General features: G+C 46.1%; 2 protein-coding genes across 3 annotated transcripts in view; both read right to left on the reverse strand.

Moving 5' to 3' along the window:
* Positions 1-16,598, reverse strand: part of ZFYVE1 (zinc finger FYVE-type containing 1) — a 59,502-nt gene extending 42,904 nt beyond the window's left edge. Inside the window, exons 1-2 of one of the 2 annotated variants that reach the window (XM_037984213.2) lie at positions 16,376-16,598; positions 13,480-14,314 (exon numbers count right to left, since the gene is read on the reverse strand). In XM_037984213.2, the coding sequence (XP_037840141.2) occupies positions 13,480-13,962 (483 nt within the window). In that variant the 5' untranslated portion in view covers positions 13,963-14,314; positions 16,376-16,598. Of the gene's footprint in view, positions 1-13,479; positions 14,396-16,375 lie in introns of both variants that reach the window. The other variant, XM_007987193.3, reaches the window with a different exon arrangement.
* The window catches only part of LOC103229906 (heat shock cognate 71 kDa protein-like), a 49,791-nt gene continuing 45,322 nt past the window's right edge, over positions 16,051-20,519 (reverse strand). The window contains 2 exon segments of the mRNA XM_073010812.1: positions 16,051-16,168; positions 16,255-16,525. Of these exon segments, the coding sequence (XP_072866913.1) occupies positions 16,051-16,168; positions 16,255-16,525 (389 nt within the window).

Below are 20,519 nucleotides of genomic sequence, written 5' to 3' on the forward strand. Positions count from 1 at the left end.
CAGGAGAATTGCTTGAACCCGGGAGGCGGAGGTTGCAGTGAGCCAAGATAGTGCCACTGCACTCCAGCCTGGCAACAGAGGGAGATTTTGTCTCAAAAAAAAAAAAAGAATGGTGGAATCCCCAAAAAGCCTTTACTCAGAGATAAACAAAAAAGAGAGCTTCATTCCAGGGAATGAAGGCCTCTGCCATACCTCCCTAGTCTCATTTAATCTCTGAGTTTTCACTTTAAATCATTTGTTCAGAGATACTACTGAAACTCACAAAGCACGCAACTGACAATTCAATAAATATTTATGACTGCTGTAGAATGATACACATAAACTGTACTGAGCGCTTTAAAAGAAAAAGTTATGAGAGGTGAGTTTAGCTATGTAGATAACATATTCACGAGACGGAAGGGATTGAGCTGGAAAGTAGAGGAACTTCTAGAATACTCTGAATGCTGGATTGCGCAGTATCACGCTGCCCCTTCACTTGAACCTGAGGGTCTGTGATTTCATGCCAGAACCAGGCTCTGGCAGTTCTTTCAAGTATTCTAACATCTAGAGTCAAATTTCCTAGGAAAGACAGCAATAACCTAGTCTCATTAAGAAGAAAATCAGGAAGGGACCAAAAATTCTAGAAGATACCTGGAAGTCCAATTATCCTCCAGTGAAGTCAAGCCAGAGATCAGCTACTTATGTATGTCTGGAAAACATCTCTGCCCCAAGAACTCCAACTATGACCAAGCTGACCATATAAACCAGTCAACAAAGCCTCTTCAATGCTAGCCAAAAGCCAGTGAAAAGAGGGGCAAAATAGGCCAGGTGCAGTGGCTCATGCCTGTAATCCCAGCACTTTGGGAGGCCAGGGTGGGTAGATCACCTGAGATCAGGACTCCAAGACCAGCCTGGCCAACATGGTGAAACCCCGTCTCTACTGAAAATGCAAAAATTAGGCAGGCATAGTGGCAGGTGCCTGTAATCCCAGCTACTTGGGAGGCTGAGGCAGGAGAATCGCTTCAACCCAGGTTGCAGTGAGCCAAGATTGCACCATTGCACTCCAGCCTGGGCAACAAGAGCAAACCTCCGTCTCAAAAAAAAAAAGAAGGGGAAAATGAACAAAACATTCTCCAGGGAAGCATCCAACCTTCCCCCCCTTCAAAAGCTCCTCCTGTGTCTCTTTCCATAGGTCTTTCCAACTCCTCTTGCCTGAAACTTCTTTACCCTTGTTTTTCTTCCCTTCTTCAGTCTCCCCACATCTTTCCTCCGATTTCCCATCAAGCAAATGTGTTCAATACATTTAGCAGTTCTGGCCGGGCGCGGTGGCTCAAGCCTGTAATCCCAGCACTTTGGGAGGCCGAGACGGGTGGATCACAAGGTCAGGAGATCGAGACCATCCTGGCTAGCATGGTGAAACCCCGTCTCTACTAAAAAAATACAAAAAACTAGCCGGGCGCCGTGGCGGGCGCCTGTAGTCCCAGCTACTCGGGAGGCTGAGGCAGGAGAATGGCGTGAACCCGGGAGGCGGAGCTTCCAGTGAGCTGAGATCCGGCCACTGCACTCCAGCCCGGGCGACAGAGCGAGACTCCGTCTCAAAAAAAAAAAAAAAAATACATTTAGCAGTTCTAACCTCACATAGAAATGATCTCATGAGAGAGCTCCTCCCAAAGCAGGGAAGACTCCCCGGAAAAGTCTGACCAGCTATCCGAAGTGCGTCTGCCCTATATAATCTCCCGGATAAACTCAAGGGTGGCTCCGCCAGTAGATGCACCCACGGGAAAACACTGAAGGTCAAATTAATAAGAAATATGTCTATTATGTTAATCCTGGCTCAAAAAGCCAAATGCCTGCTCGATTCCAGAAAAATCAATCACTTCAAGGAATTGACAGGCCAGGAAAAAAAAAAACAGAATCATGCAAACTGGAGGTAACTTAAAGTAGTTAAAGACAGGTTCTCTAAAAAGCTGACTCACGGTGGTTTCAATGGCTTACATGGGTCAAATTTTAAACATCCTTGTACTAAAACAAAATAGCCTATCAAGTTAAATGCCAAGAGTCTGTTGTAACTGAATGATCCCCAGGCTGAAAAAGCTCACAAGACACTGAGCAGAAACTGAAGGCACATAATAGAGTTTCTTTCATCTTTCTTTTGGTCTGAGTCATCCTCAACCCTATGTTTCCCAGTAAATGCCATATAATGCCTTCCCCTCTACCACTATCACTAAACAAAAGGGGCTTCTACTTGAGTTTCTTTGCGTTAAAGGCAACAACGGAGGACGAGGCCCTGCTACTAACCCAACTATTGGTTATAATTTTGACAGCTCCTAAGATCTTTTTTTTTTACTGTTATATTTATATGACACCTAAGAAACCAATAATAGATATATTCATGTTCTGACCAGAACTTGCCAAAGGGCTAACCGGCCATTGCACCAAAATTAGTCCTTACATTATAATACTCTGGCCATTGGAAGAGAAAAATGGGAAAATTCAACAATTTGAAAGATGATGATCCCTCTGGCCACAATCTACTGACCAGAATGAAGTCCTGAAGGATTTCCTCCTGTTATGTTATCTACCAGCCAATCTCAGAGGAGTTGAAAAGAACAAGCCCCAGGAAGCTACCCTAGACCAGAAAGCCAAGAACAGGGCCAAGAAAGTGAACGGCAGACAAGCCTAAGACAGAAGTGGCATGGACATGTGGCAGACTAGCACAGCCAGTTTGTGGTAAAGAATTCCCATACAGGGCTGGGTGCAGTGGCTCATGCCTGTAATCCCAGCACTTTGGGAGGCCGAGGCAGGCAGATCACTTGAGGTCAGGAGTTCGACATCAGCCTGGCCAACATGGCAAAGCCCCATCTCCACTAAAAATACAAAAATCAGCTGGGCATGGTGGTAAGAGCCTGTAGTCCCAGCTATTCAGGAGGCCGAGGCAGAAGAATTGCATGAATCCGAGAGGCGGAGGTTGCAGTGAGCCAAGAAGGTGCCAGTGCACTCCAGCTGGGTGACAGGGTGAGACTCCATCTGAAGGAAGGAAGGAAGGAAGGAAGGAAGGAAGGAAGGAAGGAAGGAAGGGAGGGAGGGAGGGAGGGAGGGAGGGAGGGACGGACGAAGGAAGGGGAAGGAAAGGGAAGGAAGGAAATGAAGGAAGGAAGGAAGAAAGGAAGAAAGGAAGGGAGACAGGAAATAGCAGAGGAAACCTCCGCCTCCTGGGTTCATGTGATTCTCCTGCCTCAGCCTCCTGAGTAGTTAGGACTACAGGTGCCTGCCACCACGCCTAGCTGACTTCTCTATTTTTAGTAGACATGAGGTTTTGCCATGTTAGCCAGGCTGGTCTCGAATTCCTGACCTCAAGTGATCCACCTGCTTCAGCCTCCCAAAGTGCTGGGATTACAGGCATAAGCCACGGTGCCCAGCCTGCTATTTTTCATTCCTGAACTCCACTAGAATAATGTATCTTTTAGTCAAGTCCCAGTATTCTGAGCTGCACTATTCTGGGACTGTAAACAAGTGAAGCCGCCAAGCTACAAGATAAGTCTTCTTAAAGAAGCAATCTCACCGGGCGCGGTGGCTCACGCCTGTAATCCCACCACTTTGGGAGGCCCGAGGCAGGTAGATCCCCTGAGGTCAGGAGTTTGAGACCAGCCTGGCCAACATGGTGAAACCCTGTCTCTACTAAAAATACAAAAATTAGCCAGGTATGGGGGCAGTCACCTGTAATCCCAGCTACTCAGGAGGCTGAAGCAGGAGAATCGCTTGAACACAGGAGGCAGAGGTTGCAGTGAGCCAAGATCGCGCCATTGCACTCCAGCCTAGGCAACAAGAGTGAAATTCTGTCTCCAAAAAAAAAAAAAAAAGAAGTGGTCCCAATGAGAGGATGTCCACCAATGACTTCGCTGAAGGGAAGGACGAAGAGTCTCATCTCTGGCTCCCATTTTAGAGAGGGTCGGCCCCAAGTGAACATTCCCTTAGCCTCTTACTGACCACTCTTGGGTCACTGAGCTTCTTTACCAACCTACACCTAGAGCATGAGAGGCCTCAGCTTCAAGAGTCTTTGGGCATAAAAAGGCCCTTGGCTCTCCTAATGTTCCAGTCAGAAACAATCAGCATGAAGGTGGAACAGGTGGAAGCTCTTGTCAGTTTGCTGCTCTGCTCTCTCAGAAAGAGGATACTCGCAGGTAAGTTTGGTAGAAATGAGACAGAGGAGAATGGGATGGTCGTGTGGTGTCTTTTTAAAAACACAAGAATCGCCAGGTTTGGTGGCTCATGCCTGTAATTCCAGCACTTTGGAGGCCAAGGCGGGCGGATCACCTAAGGTCAAGATTTCAAGACAAGCCTGGCCAATATGGTGAAATCCCGTCTCTACTAAAAAAACAAAAATTAGCCAGGTGTGGTGGTGGGCGCCTGTGGTCCCAGCTACTCGGGAGGCTGAGGCAGGAGAATCGCTTGAACCTGAGAGGTGGAGATTGCAGTGAGCTGAGATCGTGCCACTGTACTCCAGCCTGGCAACAGAGCGAGACTCCGTCTCAAAAATAAATAAAAAAATAAATAAAAACACAAGAACAAAGAAAAACACATGCCTTTTACTGTTTCACCTTTCTTCTCCTGACAGGTTAACGTTCTAATAAAATGCAATGTCTGACTCCCACACAAGACCCAAGAGATGGGAAAATTCTATCCTCTTCCTCCACTACGAACTCTAACTACCAGAAATCCTATTCTTCTGATCTTTAACTTCTGTGCTAAGGTGTTGCCTCTGGCTTCAAGAGATTACAGATGGCTCGTCAGCATGAATCATTTATTTATTACGAGCTCTAAATAATGGATCTGGGCCGGGCGCGGTGGCTCACACCTGTAATCCCAGCACTTTGGGAGGCCAAGGCGGGTGGATCACGAGGTCAGGAGATGGAGACCATCCTAGCTAACACGGTGAAACCCCGTCTCTACTAAAAGGACAAAAAAGGGCATGCTCTAAGAGGTCTCTCATGCTCTAAGTGTAGGGCATGGTGGCTGATGCCTGTAGTCCCAGCTACTCAGGAGGCTGAGGCAGGAGAACAGCCTGAACCCAGGAGGCGGAGCTTGCAGTGAGCCAAGATCGTGCCACTGCACTCCAGCCTGGGCAATAGTGCAAGACTCCGTCTCAAAAATAAATAAATAAATAAATAAATAAATAAATAAATAAAGGATCTGTAAGTCCTTTGGTTTTCCTAGCACAGTTCCACTGAGGCTAGAAAAATCAATGAATACGGCTGGACGCAGTGGCTCATGCATGTAATCTCAGCACTTTGGGAGGCCAAGGCTGGTGGATCGCCTGAGGTCAGGAGTTCAAGATCAACCTGGCCAAAATGGTGAAACCCCGTCTCTACTAAAAATTAGCCAGGTGTGGTGGTGGGTACCTATAATCCCAGTTACTCAGGAGGCTGAGGCAGGAGACTCACTTGAACCCAGGAATCAGGGGTTGCAGTGAACCAAGATTGTGCCACTGCACTCCAGCCTGAGCAACAAGAGCAAAACTCCAGTCCCCAAGAAGAAAAAAAAAAAATTCAATGAATACAACTCAGAAAGTCTTACCATTTCATTACAGAGGTTACAAAATATATCAAAAGAGAATGCTGACTTCACCAGCTAAATTACTTGAGGAGCAGACAGAACTAAAAGAGGGAAGAAAAAGACAAGGTACAGTAATCCCAGCAGTTTAGGAGGCCGCAGGAGGATCACATGAGCCCAGGAGCCTGGGCAACAGAGTAAGGCCCTGTCTCAAAAGAAAAAAGAAAAAGATGAAGGAAAAACTGATGTTTGGTTCAATTTTTTTGTCCCTTATATATTTTCCACTTCACTAGTGTCCAGATGTCCTGTTAGACTAAACCTTCATCTGTCAGATCTATCACTTTCTCAATCTCAGCACTACTGACCTTTTATACCACCAGATAAACTCCTTCTGTCAGGGGCTGCCCTACGTCCTGCCTGTGGTTTTAAGTAGCACCCTGGCCTCTATGCACTATTCAGTAGCATATTCCCCCCAAAGCTCGGTTGTGACAACCAAAGATGTCGCCAATCATTGCCAAATGTCCCTTGAGGGAACAAAATCGCTCCTGATTGACAACCACTGTGTTAGATAATACAAATGAGACTAATTTGTCTTTTTTGTATCAATCAGGTTCTTAAAGACTTAGTTTTATCAATTTCACACAATAAAACCTGGTGTCTTAAATAAGCAAGTGTTATTTGTACAAACCAAATGCCTACAAGTCACCACTGAGTTCCCTTACTCCCTCATTCCTCCATCCAACATATCGGCACTCCTGACTATTTCACCTACAAACTTTGTCCAAAATTCATCAGTCTCTCCATTTCCCCATCTCAGTAACATCAAATCTATACCACTTCTTTCCTCACCCTCTGCAACAGCCTCCTAAGCGGTCTCCCTGCCTTCCTTCCTGTCCCTCTACAGTCACTACCATCTAGTCTACACATCAGTCTCTTATCAGGTCACTACAGCTTCTATCGGGTCCTGTGACTTCTTATCATAAAGCAGTCTGGTGTCTCCTGTCACCCTTAAAATAAAATCCACTTATTTCTACAGCCTGCACGGCCTCCCATGCTCTGGAATCTGCTTCCCTCTGCACCTCTTTCCTTACTATTCTCTGCCAGCTCACTCCAGCCACACTGGCATTCTTTCTAGCCTCAAACATGCCATCTGACCTTCATTTTCTTCCCATTCCCTCTATCTGGAGGTCTACATACCACATTAGCATTACCCATCAGGTCTCTGCTTAAAAATCACCTCTGCAAGCCAGGGGCAATGGCTCATGCCTGTAATCCCAGCACTTTGGGAAGCTGAGGTGGGCGGATCACCTGAGGTCTGGAGTCCAAGACTAGCCTGGCCAACATGGCAAAACCCCATCTCTTCTAAAAATACAAAGATTAGTCAGGTGTGGTGGTGGGTGCCTGTAAACCCACCTACTCGGGAGGCTAAGGAAGAAAAATCACTGGAATCCGGGAGGCAGAGGTTGCAGTGAGGTGAGATTGCGCCACTGCACTCCAGCCTAGGTGACAGAGCAAGACTCCGTCTCAAAAAAAAAAAAAAAAAAGGTCACCTCTACAATAAGACCTTCTCTGACCATCCTGCCAAAGAGGCTTCCAAATCACTCTCTCAGGTGTTCACATGTGTGAAATCTGCTTTCCCCACTTGAACGGTAAGCTTTATGAAGTAATGGACCATGTCTTATTAACCACGTATCCCCAGAACATAAGAAATGCCTGGCACAGCTGGGCGCGGTGGCTCATGACTGTAATCCCATCACTCTGGGAGGCCAAGGCAGGCAGATCATGAGGTCACGAGTTCAAGACCAGTCTGACCAACATGGTGAAACCCCATCTCTACTAAAAATACAAAAAAATTAGCCAGGCGTGGTGGCGCGCACCTGTAATCCCAGCTACTCAGAAGGCTGAGGCAGAAGAACTGCTTGAACCCCGGAGGCGGAGGTTGCAGTGAGCCAAGATCGTGCCACTGCACTCCAGCCTAGGTGACAGAGACTCCATCTCAAAAAAAAAAAAGTTCCTGGCACATAATATATGTGCAAAAATTGTGATGAATTAATGGATGTCTTTGGCCAGCAGGTCAAATGTGTCCATTTAGGAGCCACAGGTGACTTTCTACTTCTGAGACCAAAAGTCAGTCTCTCCTCAAATTTACCACTACAGTACACACTCACATGACAAGGTAATGATAAAATGTTCACCCTCCAAGGAAGCTTTTTGTGCTCCTCAAATTTACCACTACAGTACACACTCACACGACAAGGTAATGATAAAATGTTCACCCTCCAAGGAAGCTTTTTGTGCTCCTCAAATTTACCACTACAGTACACACTCACACGACAAGGTAATGATAAAATGTTCACCCTCCAAGGAAGCTTTTTGTGCTTTTACATTTTCTAAAAGAAACTGAATAGTACTCAAATCATACACAAAAATCTTAGGAGACTCTAGGCCATAGAATTTGAGGAGACCATACACAAGGGTTACAGCCTACAAGGTGCTAAAATAACCTCTATCTATGGGCCAGGCACAGTGGTGCCCACCTGTAGTCCCAGCTACTTGGGCGGCTGAAGTGGAAGGATTGCTTGAGCCCAGGAATTCAAGGCCAGCCCGGGCAACACCCCATCTAAAAAAATGGGGCAAGACCCCATCTAAAAAAAAAAAAAATCCCTATATACTAAATTGAAAAGGCTCAAAATGCTCAAATCCCACAAATGCCTAGAAACATGAGAAGAAAAACAAAATCGGAACCTAACTGATAGACTCTTTACTGCTATGAGGAAGATCATCAATAACATTTTGATAATGATAAATAATAATACATTTATGCAGAGCTATGGTTCATCAGATTCTCACAGCAGCCATGAAAAATTGGTGAGCTGGTGCTTTTGGCCACAATCAAGTTTAATTAGAAAGTTTAGGCCAGAGGCCGGGCGCGGTGGCTCAAGCCTGTAATCCCAGCACTTTGGGAGGCCGAGACGGGCAGATCACGAGGTCAGGAGATCGAGACCATCCTGGCTAACACGGTGAAACCCCGTCTCTACTAAAAAATACAAAAAACTAGCCGAGTGAGGTGGCGGGCGCCTGTAGTCCCAGCTACTCCGGAGGCTGAGGCAGGAGAATGGCGTAAACCTGGGAGGCGGAGCTTGCAGTGAGCTGAGATCCGGCCACTGCACTCCAGCCTGGGCGACAGAGCCAGACTCCGTCTTAAAAAAAAAAAAAAAAAAAAAAAAAGGAAGTTTAGGCCAGAGCCGGCACGGTGGCTCACGTCTGTAATCTCAGCACTTTGGGAGGCTGAGGCAGATGGATCACAAGGTCAGGAGTTCGAGACCAGCCTGACCAACATGGTGAAACCCCACCTCTACTAAAAATACAAAAATTAGCCAGGCATGGTGGTGGTGCCTACAATCACAGCTACTTGGGAGGCTGACGCAGGAGAATCGCTTGAACCCAGGAAATGGAGGTTGCAGTGAGCCGAGACTGCACCACAGCACTGCAGCCTGGGCAACAGAGCAAGACTCTGTCTCAAAAAAAAAAGAAAAGGAAAATTTATGTCAGGCGCAGTGGCTCACACCTGTAATCCTAGCCCTCTGGAAGGCCAGGGTGGGTGGGTCATGAGGTCAAGAGATCAAGACCATCCTGGCCAACATGGTAAAACCCCGTCTCTACAAAAAATACAAAAATTTGCTGGACATGGTGGCACACACCTGTAATCCCAGCTACTTGGGAAGCTGAGGCAGAAGAATTGCTTGAACCCAGAAGGCAGAGGTTGCAGTGAGCCAAGATTGTGCCATCACACTCCAGCAACTGGGCAACAGAGTGAGACTCCATCTCAAAAAAAAAAAAAAAAAAAAAAAAAAACAAAGGAAAGGAAAGGAAAGGATAAGTATGCATGAAAAAATTCTAGAAAGGCATGCAGTTCACTGTTTTTTGTTTTGTTTGTTTGTTTTTTCAGATAGATTCTCGCACTGTCACCCAGGCTGGAGTGCAATGGTGCAATCTCAGCCTCCCAAGTAGCTGGGATTACAGGAACACACCACCACACCAGGCTAATTTTCTGTATTTTTTGTAGAGACTGGGTTTCACTATCTTGGCTAGACTGGTCTCGAGCTCCTGACCTCGTGATCCGCTAGCCTTGGCCTCACAAAGTGTTGGGATTACAGGTGTGAGCCACCACGCCTGGCTACAGTTCATCGTTAATGGTGACTGCTTTAAGAAAAAAAGCAGGAGCCAGGCATGGTGGCTCATGCCTGTAATCCCAGCACTTTGGGAGGCCAGGGTAGGAGAATCAACTGAGGTCAGGAGTTGGAGACCATCCTAGCCAACATGCAAATCCCGGTCCCTACTAAAAACACAAAAATTAGCAGGGCGTGGTGGTAGGCGCCTGTAATCCCAGCTACTTGGGAGGCTGAGGCAGGAGAATCGCTTGAACCCGGGATGCAGAGGTTACAGTGAGCTGAGATCGTGCCATTGCACTCCAGCCTGGGCAACAGAGTGAAACTCCATCTCAAAAAAAAAAGGGAAAAAAGAAAGGAAAGGAGGCTGGGCACAGCGGCTCACACCTGTAATCCATGCACTTTGGGAGGCCAAGTTAGGCTGGTCTCAAACTCCTGACCTCATGTTCCACCTGCTTTGGCCTCCCAAAGTGCTGGAATTATAGGTGTGAGCCACCGCACTCGGTCTGTATTTTCAGTAGAGATGGGGTTTCACCATGTTGGTCAGGCTGGTCTCAAACTCCTGACCTTGTGATCCACCCACCTCGGTCTCCCAAAGTACTGGGATTACAGGCGTGAGAAACCATGCCTAGCTAATTTTTTTTATTTTCAGTAGAAACGGTGTTTGACCATGTTGGTCCAGCTGCTCTCGAACTCCTGACCTCAGATGATCCACCTGCCTGGGCCTCCCAAAGTGCTGGGATTACAGGCATGAGCCACCATGCCTGGCCTTGATATCCATTTTTTAAAAACTGAAGTTCGCTGGGCATGGTAGCTCACTCCTATAATCCTAGCACCTTGGGAGGCTGATGCGGATGGATAATTTGAGGTCAGGAGTTCGAGACTAGCCTGGCCAACATAGAGAAACCCCGTCTCTACTAAAACAAACACAAAAATTAGCCAGGCAAGTGGTGCATGCCTGTAGTTCCAGCTACTCAGGAGGCTGAGGCAGGAGAATCACTTGAACCTGGGAGACGGAGGTTGCAGTGAGGCAAGATCATGCCACGGCACTACAGCCTTGGGGACAGAGTGAGACTCTGTCTCCAAAAAAAAAAAAAAAAACCGAAGTTTAGATGTGACAACACCAATCAGTAAGTATTTATGCACTGACAATGTGTTTACCATTGTACATGGTATAGGCCATGAAACATGGTCCTGCTCTCCAGAAGTTCACAATCTAGGTCAATTTATAACCTAGATTTATGTCAATCATCTAATTGTTTTGAACATTCACTATTAGAAAACTGAACTAGATATTTTAAGTATTTCTCCATTTATGACTCTATGAGAACAAATCACCTAAAATCAATGAATTCTATGTCTAAACCATCAGTCCCAAGAATGCTGCTTGCAATTAACAAACCATTATATCCTGGGAAGTGGTTAATGTTTATGAAGGGAGGAAATGTGGGAAGAATCTTTACAAACAATCCAATTATATACATATTACATATAAGAAATAAAGATGAAGGACCAATATCATCTCTGGGTAGTTAGATTTATCTTCTTCATTACACTTCTTTATATGCTCTTAATTCTCAACTAAGGAACACGTATCAATGCTACAAAAAAGAAAAAAAAATACACATCCTCCTCCCCAAAAAAACATTCTTTTTAAAGGTGCCAATGCAATCCATGAGGGTTACTAGTTCATCCCAAAGCTTCCCCTCATTTGACAAAAGTGGCAACAACCAAACTATGACTTTCCAAAAGCTGACATTACAGAGAACTGATAGCAAAACCACCAAGAATCATCCAAAATCCAAGTGTTCCATTTATAAAATATTTAGCCCACAATGTCCCCCAATTAGAGCATAATCCATAATGAAGACATTATTGCTAACAAGGGACGTGGAATGGGATCTGGGTCACTCTTCCATAACTATTTGTTCCTCTCAAACCAATAAAGAAAAGTCTGTGTTAGCAAAGTATTTAGCTGACAATGGAAGTACATAGGAATCATGATGTAATTCATCATCAGCTTATCCAAGGAGGAAAAAAATACAGAAGAAAAATATTAGGTGGGTAAATGGTAACTTACATAGGTACTCCCCTCCAAACTGGAAACTGAAGGAGTCATCACCATCAAAAGTACTGAGTCAATGAACCACAGATACTCCACAGTGATACGGACTACAACAAACTGGTACTGGATACCATGTGCCAGACTGTGATAAAAATCATTTAAGCTGTGCCTCTGTTTCACTTCTACTTTACAGGATTGTTGATAGGACTCAAAAAGATTAGGAATTGAAAGAATTTTTATCACTTACCCTTGGCTATACAGTGATTGGTAAACAAGGATGTGAATTCAAGCAAACTTCACTTGAAAGCCCACTCAAAAGAAAAGTATAGACACTACACTACCTTCATTCAAAAGTATAAACATTATACTACCCCTTCCCCAGTCTCGCCTAGCTGTCACAACACTACCATCTCCCCAACTCAGACTCAAGCCAAATATCCCCTAGTCATTCTGTACTCCCAGATGCCCTCACTGGCTTTTACTGATCAGAAACCTATACAAGAAAATATGAAGAGACCAGCCGATCATGCCTGTAATCCCGACACTTTGGGAGGCCAAGATGGGTGGATCACTTGAGGTCAGGAGTTCGAGACCCACCTGGCCAACATGGTGAAACCCCATCTCTACTAAAAATTCAAAATTAGCCAGGCATGATGGCACGTGTCTGCAATCCTAGCTACTCGGGAGGCTGAGGCAGGAAAATAGCTTGAATCCAGGAGACAGAGGTTGCAGTGAGCCGAGATGGCACCACTGCACTCCAGCCTGGGTGATAGAGCAAGAGTCCACCTCAAAAAATATATATACACACACACACACATATATATACATGTGTATATATGTGTGTATATATATGTATGTATATGAAGAGACCATCTGGAAAGAATATTGTCCTTATTAAAAGCCACTTTTTAGGCCGGGCGCGGTGGCTCAAGCCTGTAATCCCAGCACTTTGGGAGGCCAAGACGGGTGGATCAGGAGGTCAGGAGATCGAGATCATCCTGGCTAACATGGTGAAACCCCGTCTCTACTAAGAAACACAAAAAACTAGCCGGGCGAGGTGGCGGGCGCCTGTAGTCCCAGCTACTCGGAGGCTGAGGCCGGAGAATGGCGTGAACCCGGGAGGCGGAGCTTGCAGTGAGCCAAGATCGCGCCACTGCACTCCAGCCTGGGCGACAAAGCGAGACTCTGTCTCAAAAAAAAAAAAAAAAAAAAAAAAAAGCCACTTTTTAAAGACCTGCCTGTCTAAATCGAGATAGCAGGTTTATGCCTTATTACCTAGCACTCCCACGGAACCCAATGTGAGTGTGTATTTCCCTGGATAGATACAGTCCTGCGTCACTATCATTTACTCATGGCTTGCCAGGGTGCTCTCACTCTGAAGTGTTTTAAATCAGTTTGTTCTAATAATGCTACAATTAATACTAACAACAGCTACCATATACACTGACCATTTATTATGCGACAGGCTCTACATACACTGTCTCATTTCAACCTCACGACTCAATGAAGGAGGCTGTCCCCCATTTTATAGATGAAAAAGCTAAGGCTCAGAGAAGTAAAGTAATTCGACCAGAGGTCATGCAGCTAAAGCCTCCAGAGGTCTTGCCTTTTAATGATTAAAATGTGATCTCCTCTCGGACATTGGTTTTTGAGAGCTGCCTTCCAACAACAAATCTGCTCCACTACGCATGAATCGCACTATACCCATGTGCTTACCTGAACTTCTTCATTTTCGTCTACTAGGAGGAAACTCACAACCTTCTCAGTCATCTTCTTCCTCTTGGTCTCCTCATCCATCTCTTCTGCCTCCAGTGACCCCTGGAGATTACTGACATTGTACACAGTAACAGGGTGTCTCCTTTTGTTACCCCCAGAATGAGTCCTCTTCTGGCACTCCAGGCACAAGTTGATTTTGCAGGTCTGGCACCTCACTATTGCCCTCTGCCTCACACCTGGTAAATGCCCACTGAGACCCTTGCAGAGGTCACAGTAAGGGACATGGCCAGGTTTGAGTCTTATCCGCTCATGGTTTCTCAGGCGCTCCTGCCGGTGGAGCTCCTCCTCGCAGCGGAGACACTGCAGACTGCAGCACTCATCACACTCAAAGATAGCTTCATCAGTCCCGCTGCAGGCGTAACTTTCCTGGCACATCAGCCCCGGATTCAGGCCCTTCTCTGCTGGGGAAGTCTGGGCACTCATACTCACACTGGTAAGGAAACACACCCACCATATAACAGTCACTGAGCTTGCCCGGGGAGTGAAGACAAAGATTTGAGTCTGAAGACGGCACGAAACCTCCCCAGGGTTCTGAACACTTTAAAAAAGAACACCTTTCATGTCCTCCTGTTATAGCTCTGGACAAACAAATGTTCAAATTTTTAATTTGCTGCCTCCAAGACTCTTGTATCAGCAGCAACGTTGATTTGGTTTAATGGTTTCATCCTCCATAAAGTGTAAGCAAAGATGTGGTCAAAATTGACTTGGAAGGGTCTTTTATGGCTGAGAGAGGTCTGATGGATTCACGGTGGTGGGTTCACCAGTTGGACATCAGCTACAAAGTTTTGGTAACGAGAGAAACTGGTCAGGACCTTTTCAATATAATTCGACCTGAAGTCAGTATTTCAGGGGATACCTAGAATAGGGAAGGAAAAGGATTTCAATCATCTAAAAAACGGAAGTGCACCTTAAAAAAAAAAAAAAAGATTGTGACTAAATTAAATACTAGCCCAAAACTGCTGAGACAAATCTCATTACTTTTTCTTTTTTCTTTTTTTCTGAGACAGAGTTTTGCTCTTGTTGCCCAGGCTGGAGTGCAATGGGACAGTCTCGGCTCACCGCAACCTCCGCCTCCCAAGTTCAAGCGATTCTCCTGCCTCAGCCTCCCAAGGAGTTGGGATTACAGGCGCCCACCACAGCGCCCAGCTAATTTTTGTATTTTTAGTAGAGACGGGGTTTCACCATGTTGGCCAGGCTGGTCTTGAACTCTTGACCTCAGGTGATCCGCCCGCCTTGGCCTCCCAAAGTGCTGGGATTACAGGCGTGAGCCACCACACCTGTTCAGAAATCTCATTTTTTTATCTTAACACTTACACTGGCTTGTTATATAACTAGGTACAGTGGCTCATACCTGTAATTCCATCACTTTGGGAGGCCGAGGTGGGCAGATCACTTGAGGTCAGGAGTTCGAGACCACTCTGCCCAACATGGTGAAATCCCATCTCTACTAAAAATACAAACATTCGCTGGGCATGGTGGCAGGCGCCTGTAATCCCAGCTACTAGGGAGGCTGAGGCAGGAGAATTGCTTGAACCCGGGAGGTAGAGGTTGCAGTGAGCCGAGATCTTGCCACTGCACTCCAGCCTAGAAGACAGAGTGAGACTCCCTCAAAAAAAAAAATAAATAATATTTTCAAAATTATAGCTAAAGTTCCTCCTCTTGACAACAAACACCACCTTTAGGCCCAAGGCATTTAAGAGACTTTGCTGCTCTATTTCCCAGACTGGAATTTTCTGTTCATTCAGTTATTAAATCCAGAATCTAAATCACTAAGTGAGTAGTCCTTGAAAGGACGGCCCTCTGCACCCCCACATGCATCCCACAATTGGGAGGAGTGGAGAGGGTTGTACAAAGCTAATGAAAATGTAATAATAAACTTTAGATCTATCAAATACCTGGGCCGACCCGGTTAGCCTTGTAACTGGATTGTTTCAACTCCAGTTAGACATATACTAAGGACTCTAAACTTAGAAACAATAGTAATAATTTCATGTTTAAAAACAATTTTTTTACTTTGTAATTCTTCTGTCCCTTCTTTCACTAACTGCCAAAAAAAAAAAAAAGGAGCAACAGGAGACAATTCCTGTACTATAACCCATGGCAAAGCCAGGCCTGCAGTGAATCAAAACAAGTAATTTTTCTCTTTGTCACTTAAAAACTAACTTAAAAATAACTTCAAAATAGGAAAAAAAGATAACTGGGGCAAGAAAGGGACTTTTGTCACTTTGACAATTATATTCCTAATTCCCCCTAGCCTTGACCCCCATTCCAAGGCCCCAACAAGGTGTAAAGCCTGCCTTTCTGATAGTCACTCCTCCCCTACAGTAATCAATCTATCAATCTTATTTTTAGATAAACAAGGAAGGCGAAGGGAGTGACTAGGGGATCTTATTTACACTCTAACCTCAGACATGCCCAGCCAACTCCCAAAACAGAAACAAAAATCAAACTTGTCACAATTGAGAAAAATACAAAATCAACCTTCAGAAGTACACCTTACCCCCGGCCATGTCAAGCAAACATTTTGCCCACTAGGGCCCCCACCTCGACACCTCTCCCCAGCCGGGGGTTCCTCACCCTTCCTTCCACCCGGACACCACCGCCACAATCCGAGGGGCAGGAGCGGAGCCTAAGAACAAAGAAGGTCCCCCAAAATCCCCCCCACGCCGGCAAAGCCCGGAGCCGAATCCATTGTTTATACCACCCCACCCCCACCCCCGCCGCACCCGCCCCTCCTTCCTCCCGAGGGCAGCCGGAGCCCCAGGACGATCACTCGCCCCGCGCTGGGCCGTGCCCTCCCCGCCCTGCCCTGCCCGCCGCGGCCCGGGGATCCCACCACGGAGCAGCTCGGCCGCAGCAAGGCGGCGTCGGGGGGCCGCAGGGCGCCGGTGGGGACAGAGGCTGTTCCTCAGGACACCGGCAGATCCATCCTCATCTCCATCTCCGCCACCCTCCTCCTTCGTTGCCTCCCGGGCTTCCTCCTCTCCTGTTGTCAGTTGGGATCAGCTGATCGGAGTGAACTTCTCCCAGCTTGGACTAACAGGAAGGCGTGAGCGGTGCAGCCCAGAAAGGGAGGAGCGAGAGAGGGAGGAGCCCGGCGCCAGCGAGGGCGGAGTGCGCACTGCCTCCTGGGAGATGTAGCTCCTCGCGGCGCACTTTCGCCCCACATCCCGGAAGGGAAGACTCTGAATGACTACAACTCCCAGTACTAAAGAGGCTGCTCTTGCGAGGAGGCGGTGGGGACCGGCTACGGAGGATTTCGGGACTTGGAGTTTTTGCATTGAGTGTGGTATCCTCAGGTTTCAGCACGTTCTTTTGGGTTGCAACTGGGGAAGGCATGGTGCTACGTTAGAGAACTGATGTAATAATGTCTAGTATAAGTGGGAAATGGCGAGTCAATTAATTTGAATTCAAGTAACCCTATTGCACACCATTCCTTCAGAAACGTATGAGCACAGGCAGTCTCCACTTTCCCAATTTCGCTTCTCAAAAACTAAGGAAAAGACCAGAAAGAAGTGATAAGAGGATATAGGTACTCTTGGGAAGTTTTTGTTGGTTTTTCCCCCCTTGGCAAAGGACAAAATTACAACGAATTTAGTTTTAAGATCTCAATTGGCTTTATTGCGACTCTAGGATCAGGCAACACTTCATTCCAGAAAGTGGAGTGAATGTTCTGATGAGCAGGAGAGGTTGGCTTTGTAGACAGAGAAAAGCTTGAAGAAGCAAAAGCAAAAAACAAAGAGCATATTGGTTTCTTTCTTTCTTTCTCTTTCTTGTCATCCTTTTCTTTCCTCTTTCTTCTCTCTTTTTTCAGTCTTCTCATGGGACCTTGACATATTGGTCATTTCTAAGCTACTTTCCTTGGAAGGTGGGGACAGAGAGACAGAACAATAGAAAAATAACTGATTAGTTGACATTAGCTTACTTCAGGCTACTTCTTTTGTGTAAGGATTACAACAAAGGGAGCTTCATTATCATGCAACATTAACACAAGACTGTTTGGGAAATTGGCTGTCCTTATCCCTCTTTCCTGATTTCTCTGAAGGTCATTTAACAACTTAGTTTGAGTTTGGTAACAGCTTAGTTTGGATTTGGTGAGGTGAAACTTTAGCATGGGTGATTCCATTTTTATTTTAGCCAGGTCTCTTGGGGCCTGGTGCAGGAGTTTAGTCCAAAACAAAGGACTCCTATCATTTTTACTTAACACCCTTCAAGGGTTTTCTCCAAATCAACCATGAATTTTTTTTCCTACCTAGTAGTTTTCTGATCTTTCCTTCTATAGTTTCAGAACATCTCAGGCTGGGTGCCGTGGCTCACGCCTGTAATCCCAGCACTTTGGGAGGTCGAAGTGGGCTGATAACCTAAGCTCGGGAGTTCGAGACCAGCCTGACCAACATGGCAAAACCCCATCTACACTAAAGATACAAAAATTAGCTGGGCAAGGTGGTGGGTACCTGTAATCCCAGCTACTCGGGAGGCTGAGGTAGGAGAATTGCTTGAACCCGGCAGGTGGAGGTTATGGTGAGCCGAGATCGCGCCATTGCACTCTAACCTGGGCAACAAGAGGGAAACTCTGTCTCTGTCTCAAAAAAAAAAAAAAAAAAAAGCGATTATAGTTTCAGAACTTCTCAATTTGAAATTATCTTTGAGGGCCAGGCACAGTAGCTCACGCCTGTAATCCCAGCACTTTGGGAGGCCAAGGTGGGCGGATCACAAGGTCAGGAGTTTGAGACCAGCATGGCCAACATAGTGAAACCTCATCTCTACTAAAAATACAAAACATTAGCTGGGTGTGGTGGCGGGCACCTGTAATCCCAGCTATTTGGGAGGCTGAGGCAGGAGAATCACGTGAACCTGGGAGGCAGAGGTTGCAGTCAGCTGAGATTGCACCATTGCACTCTAGCCTGGGCAACAGCACGAGACTCCATCTCAAAAAAGAAAAAAAAAAAGAAATTATTTTTGCATTAGGTGGGGTAAATTTTCAGATAAACTTTTAGTCTACATGCAGGCTAATGGTTAACATTTATCAGGCTTTTTTTTTTTTCTTTTTTCATGGCCTTATATTTGTTTAGTGCTTTCACTTTTTGTTTGTTTCTTGAAACAACATTGAAAGAAAGCCTGGGTCTGTGTTGCCAAAGATTAACTGCTTGCTCTAGAAAAGCTCCTGAAGGCCTGGCGTGGTGGTTCATGTCTGTAATCTCAGCACTTTGGGAGGCCAAGGTGAGCAGAGCACTTGAGGTCCTGGCCAACATAGTGAAACCATGACTATACTAAAAATACAAAAAATTAGCTGGGAATGGTGGCGCGTGCCTGTAATCCCAGCCACTCTGGAGGCTGAGGCAGGAAAATCGCTTGAACTCCAGAGGCAGAGGTTATACTGAGCCTAGATTGTGCCATTGCACTCCAGCCTGGGCAATGGAGCAAAACTCCATCTCAAAAAAAAAAAAAAAACAGAGGCTGGGCGTGGTGGCGGTTAACACGTGTAATCCTAGCACTTTGGGAGGCTGAGGTGGGTGGATTACCTGAGCTCAGGAGTTCGAGACCAGCCTGGGCAACACGGTAAAAATCCATCTCTACTAAAATACAAAAAAAAAAAAAAAAAATTAGCCGCACCTGTAATCCCAGCTACTAGAGAGACTGAGACAGGAGAATCGCTTGAACCCCGGGGGTGGAGGTTACAGGGAGCCGAGATCGCACCATTGCTCTCCAGCCTGGGTGACAGAGTGATAGACTCCATCAAAATAAAGGAAGAAAGAAGGAAGGGAGGGAGGGAGGGAAAAGAGAAAACCTCCTGACTATACAGGTGGTTGAGTAAGTCGCTCAACCTTTCCACAAAATAGAAATTGTAATTAATGAAGTCCCTGCCAATTCCAACGTACTATGATTCTATCTTGATAATTGTTAACCCAGGAGAGAAAACTAAGATTAAGTGACTTGCCAGGGTTACACAACAAATTATTGACAAATCTGGGACAAGACTGTATCTGCTGACTTGAAGTCCAATACTTTTTTACCTTATGATTCCAGGGACATAAGTAAACCACCAGTAAAATCAAATCTACATAATAATGACCCATATATGAGGATTAAATTGCTGAAAATTATATTTTCAATACTAGGCAGAGAGCCAATGGTTGGATTATGAAACATGGCTGAGAAATTGTTTTCTAGGCCGGGCGCGGTGGCTCAAGCCTGTAATCCCAGCACTTTGGGAGGCCGAGACGGGCGGATCACGAGGTCAGGAGATCGAGACCATCCTGGCTAACACGGTGAAACCCCATCTCCACTAAAAAATACAAAAAACTAGCCGGGCGAGGTGGCGGGCGCCTGTAGTCCCAGCTACTCGGGAGGCTGAGGCAGGAGAATGGCGTAAACCCGGGAGGCGGAGCTTGCAGTGAGCTGAGATCCGGCCACTGCAGTCCAGCCCAGGCTACAGAGCAAGACTCCGTCTCAAAAAAAAAAAAAAAAAAAAAAAAAAAAGAAATTGTTTTCTAAAAACTACTTCTAGGGCCGGGCACAGTGGCTCATGCCTGTAATCCAAGCACTTTGGCAGGCTGAGGTGGGTGGATCATGAGTTCAGGAGTTCAAGACCAGCCTGGCCAACATGGTGAAACCCAGGCTGTACTAAAAATACAAAAATTAGCCGGGCCTGGTGGTGGGCGCTTGTAATCCCAGCTAATCAGGAGGCTGAGGCAGGGAATTGCTTAAACCCGGAAGGCAGAGGTTGCAGTGAGCCAAGATCGTGCCACCGCCCTACAGCCTGGGTGATAGAGTGAGACTCCATCTCAAAAAAAAAGAAAAAAAATTTAAAAGTTTCTGGGCCGGGCACAGTGGCTTATGCCTGTAATCCCAGAACTTTGGGAGGCCAAGGCGGGCAGATCACGAGGTCAGGAGTTTAAAACCAGCCTGGTCAATATGGTGAAACCACATCTCTACTAAAAATACAAAAAATTAGCCTGGTGTGTTGGCATACGCCTGTA

The sequence above is a fragment of the Chlorocebus sabaeus genome, chromosome 24 (assembly GCF_047675955.1).
Source record: "Chlorocebus sabaeus isolate Y175 chromosome 24, mChlSab1.0.hap1, whole genome shotgun sequence".
In the NCBI taxonomy this organism is placed as follows: domain Eukaryota; kingdom Metazoa; phylum Chordata; class Mammalia; order Primates; family Cercopithecidae; genus Chlorocebus; species Chlorocebus sabaeus.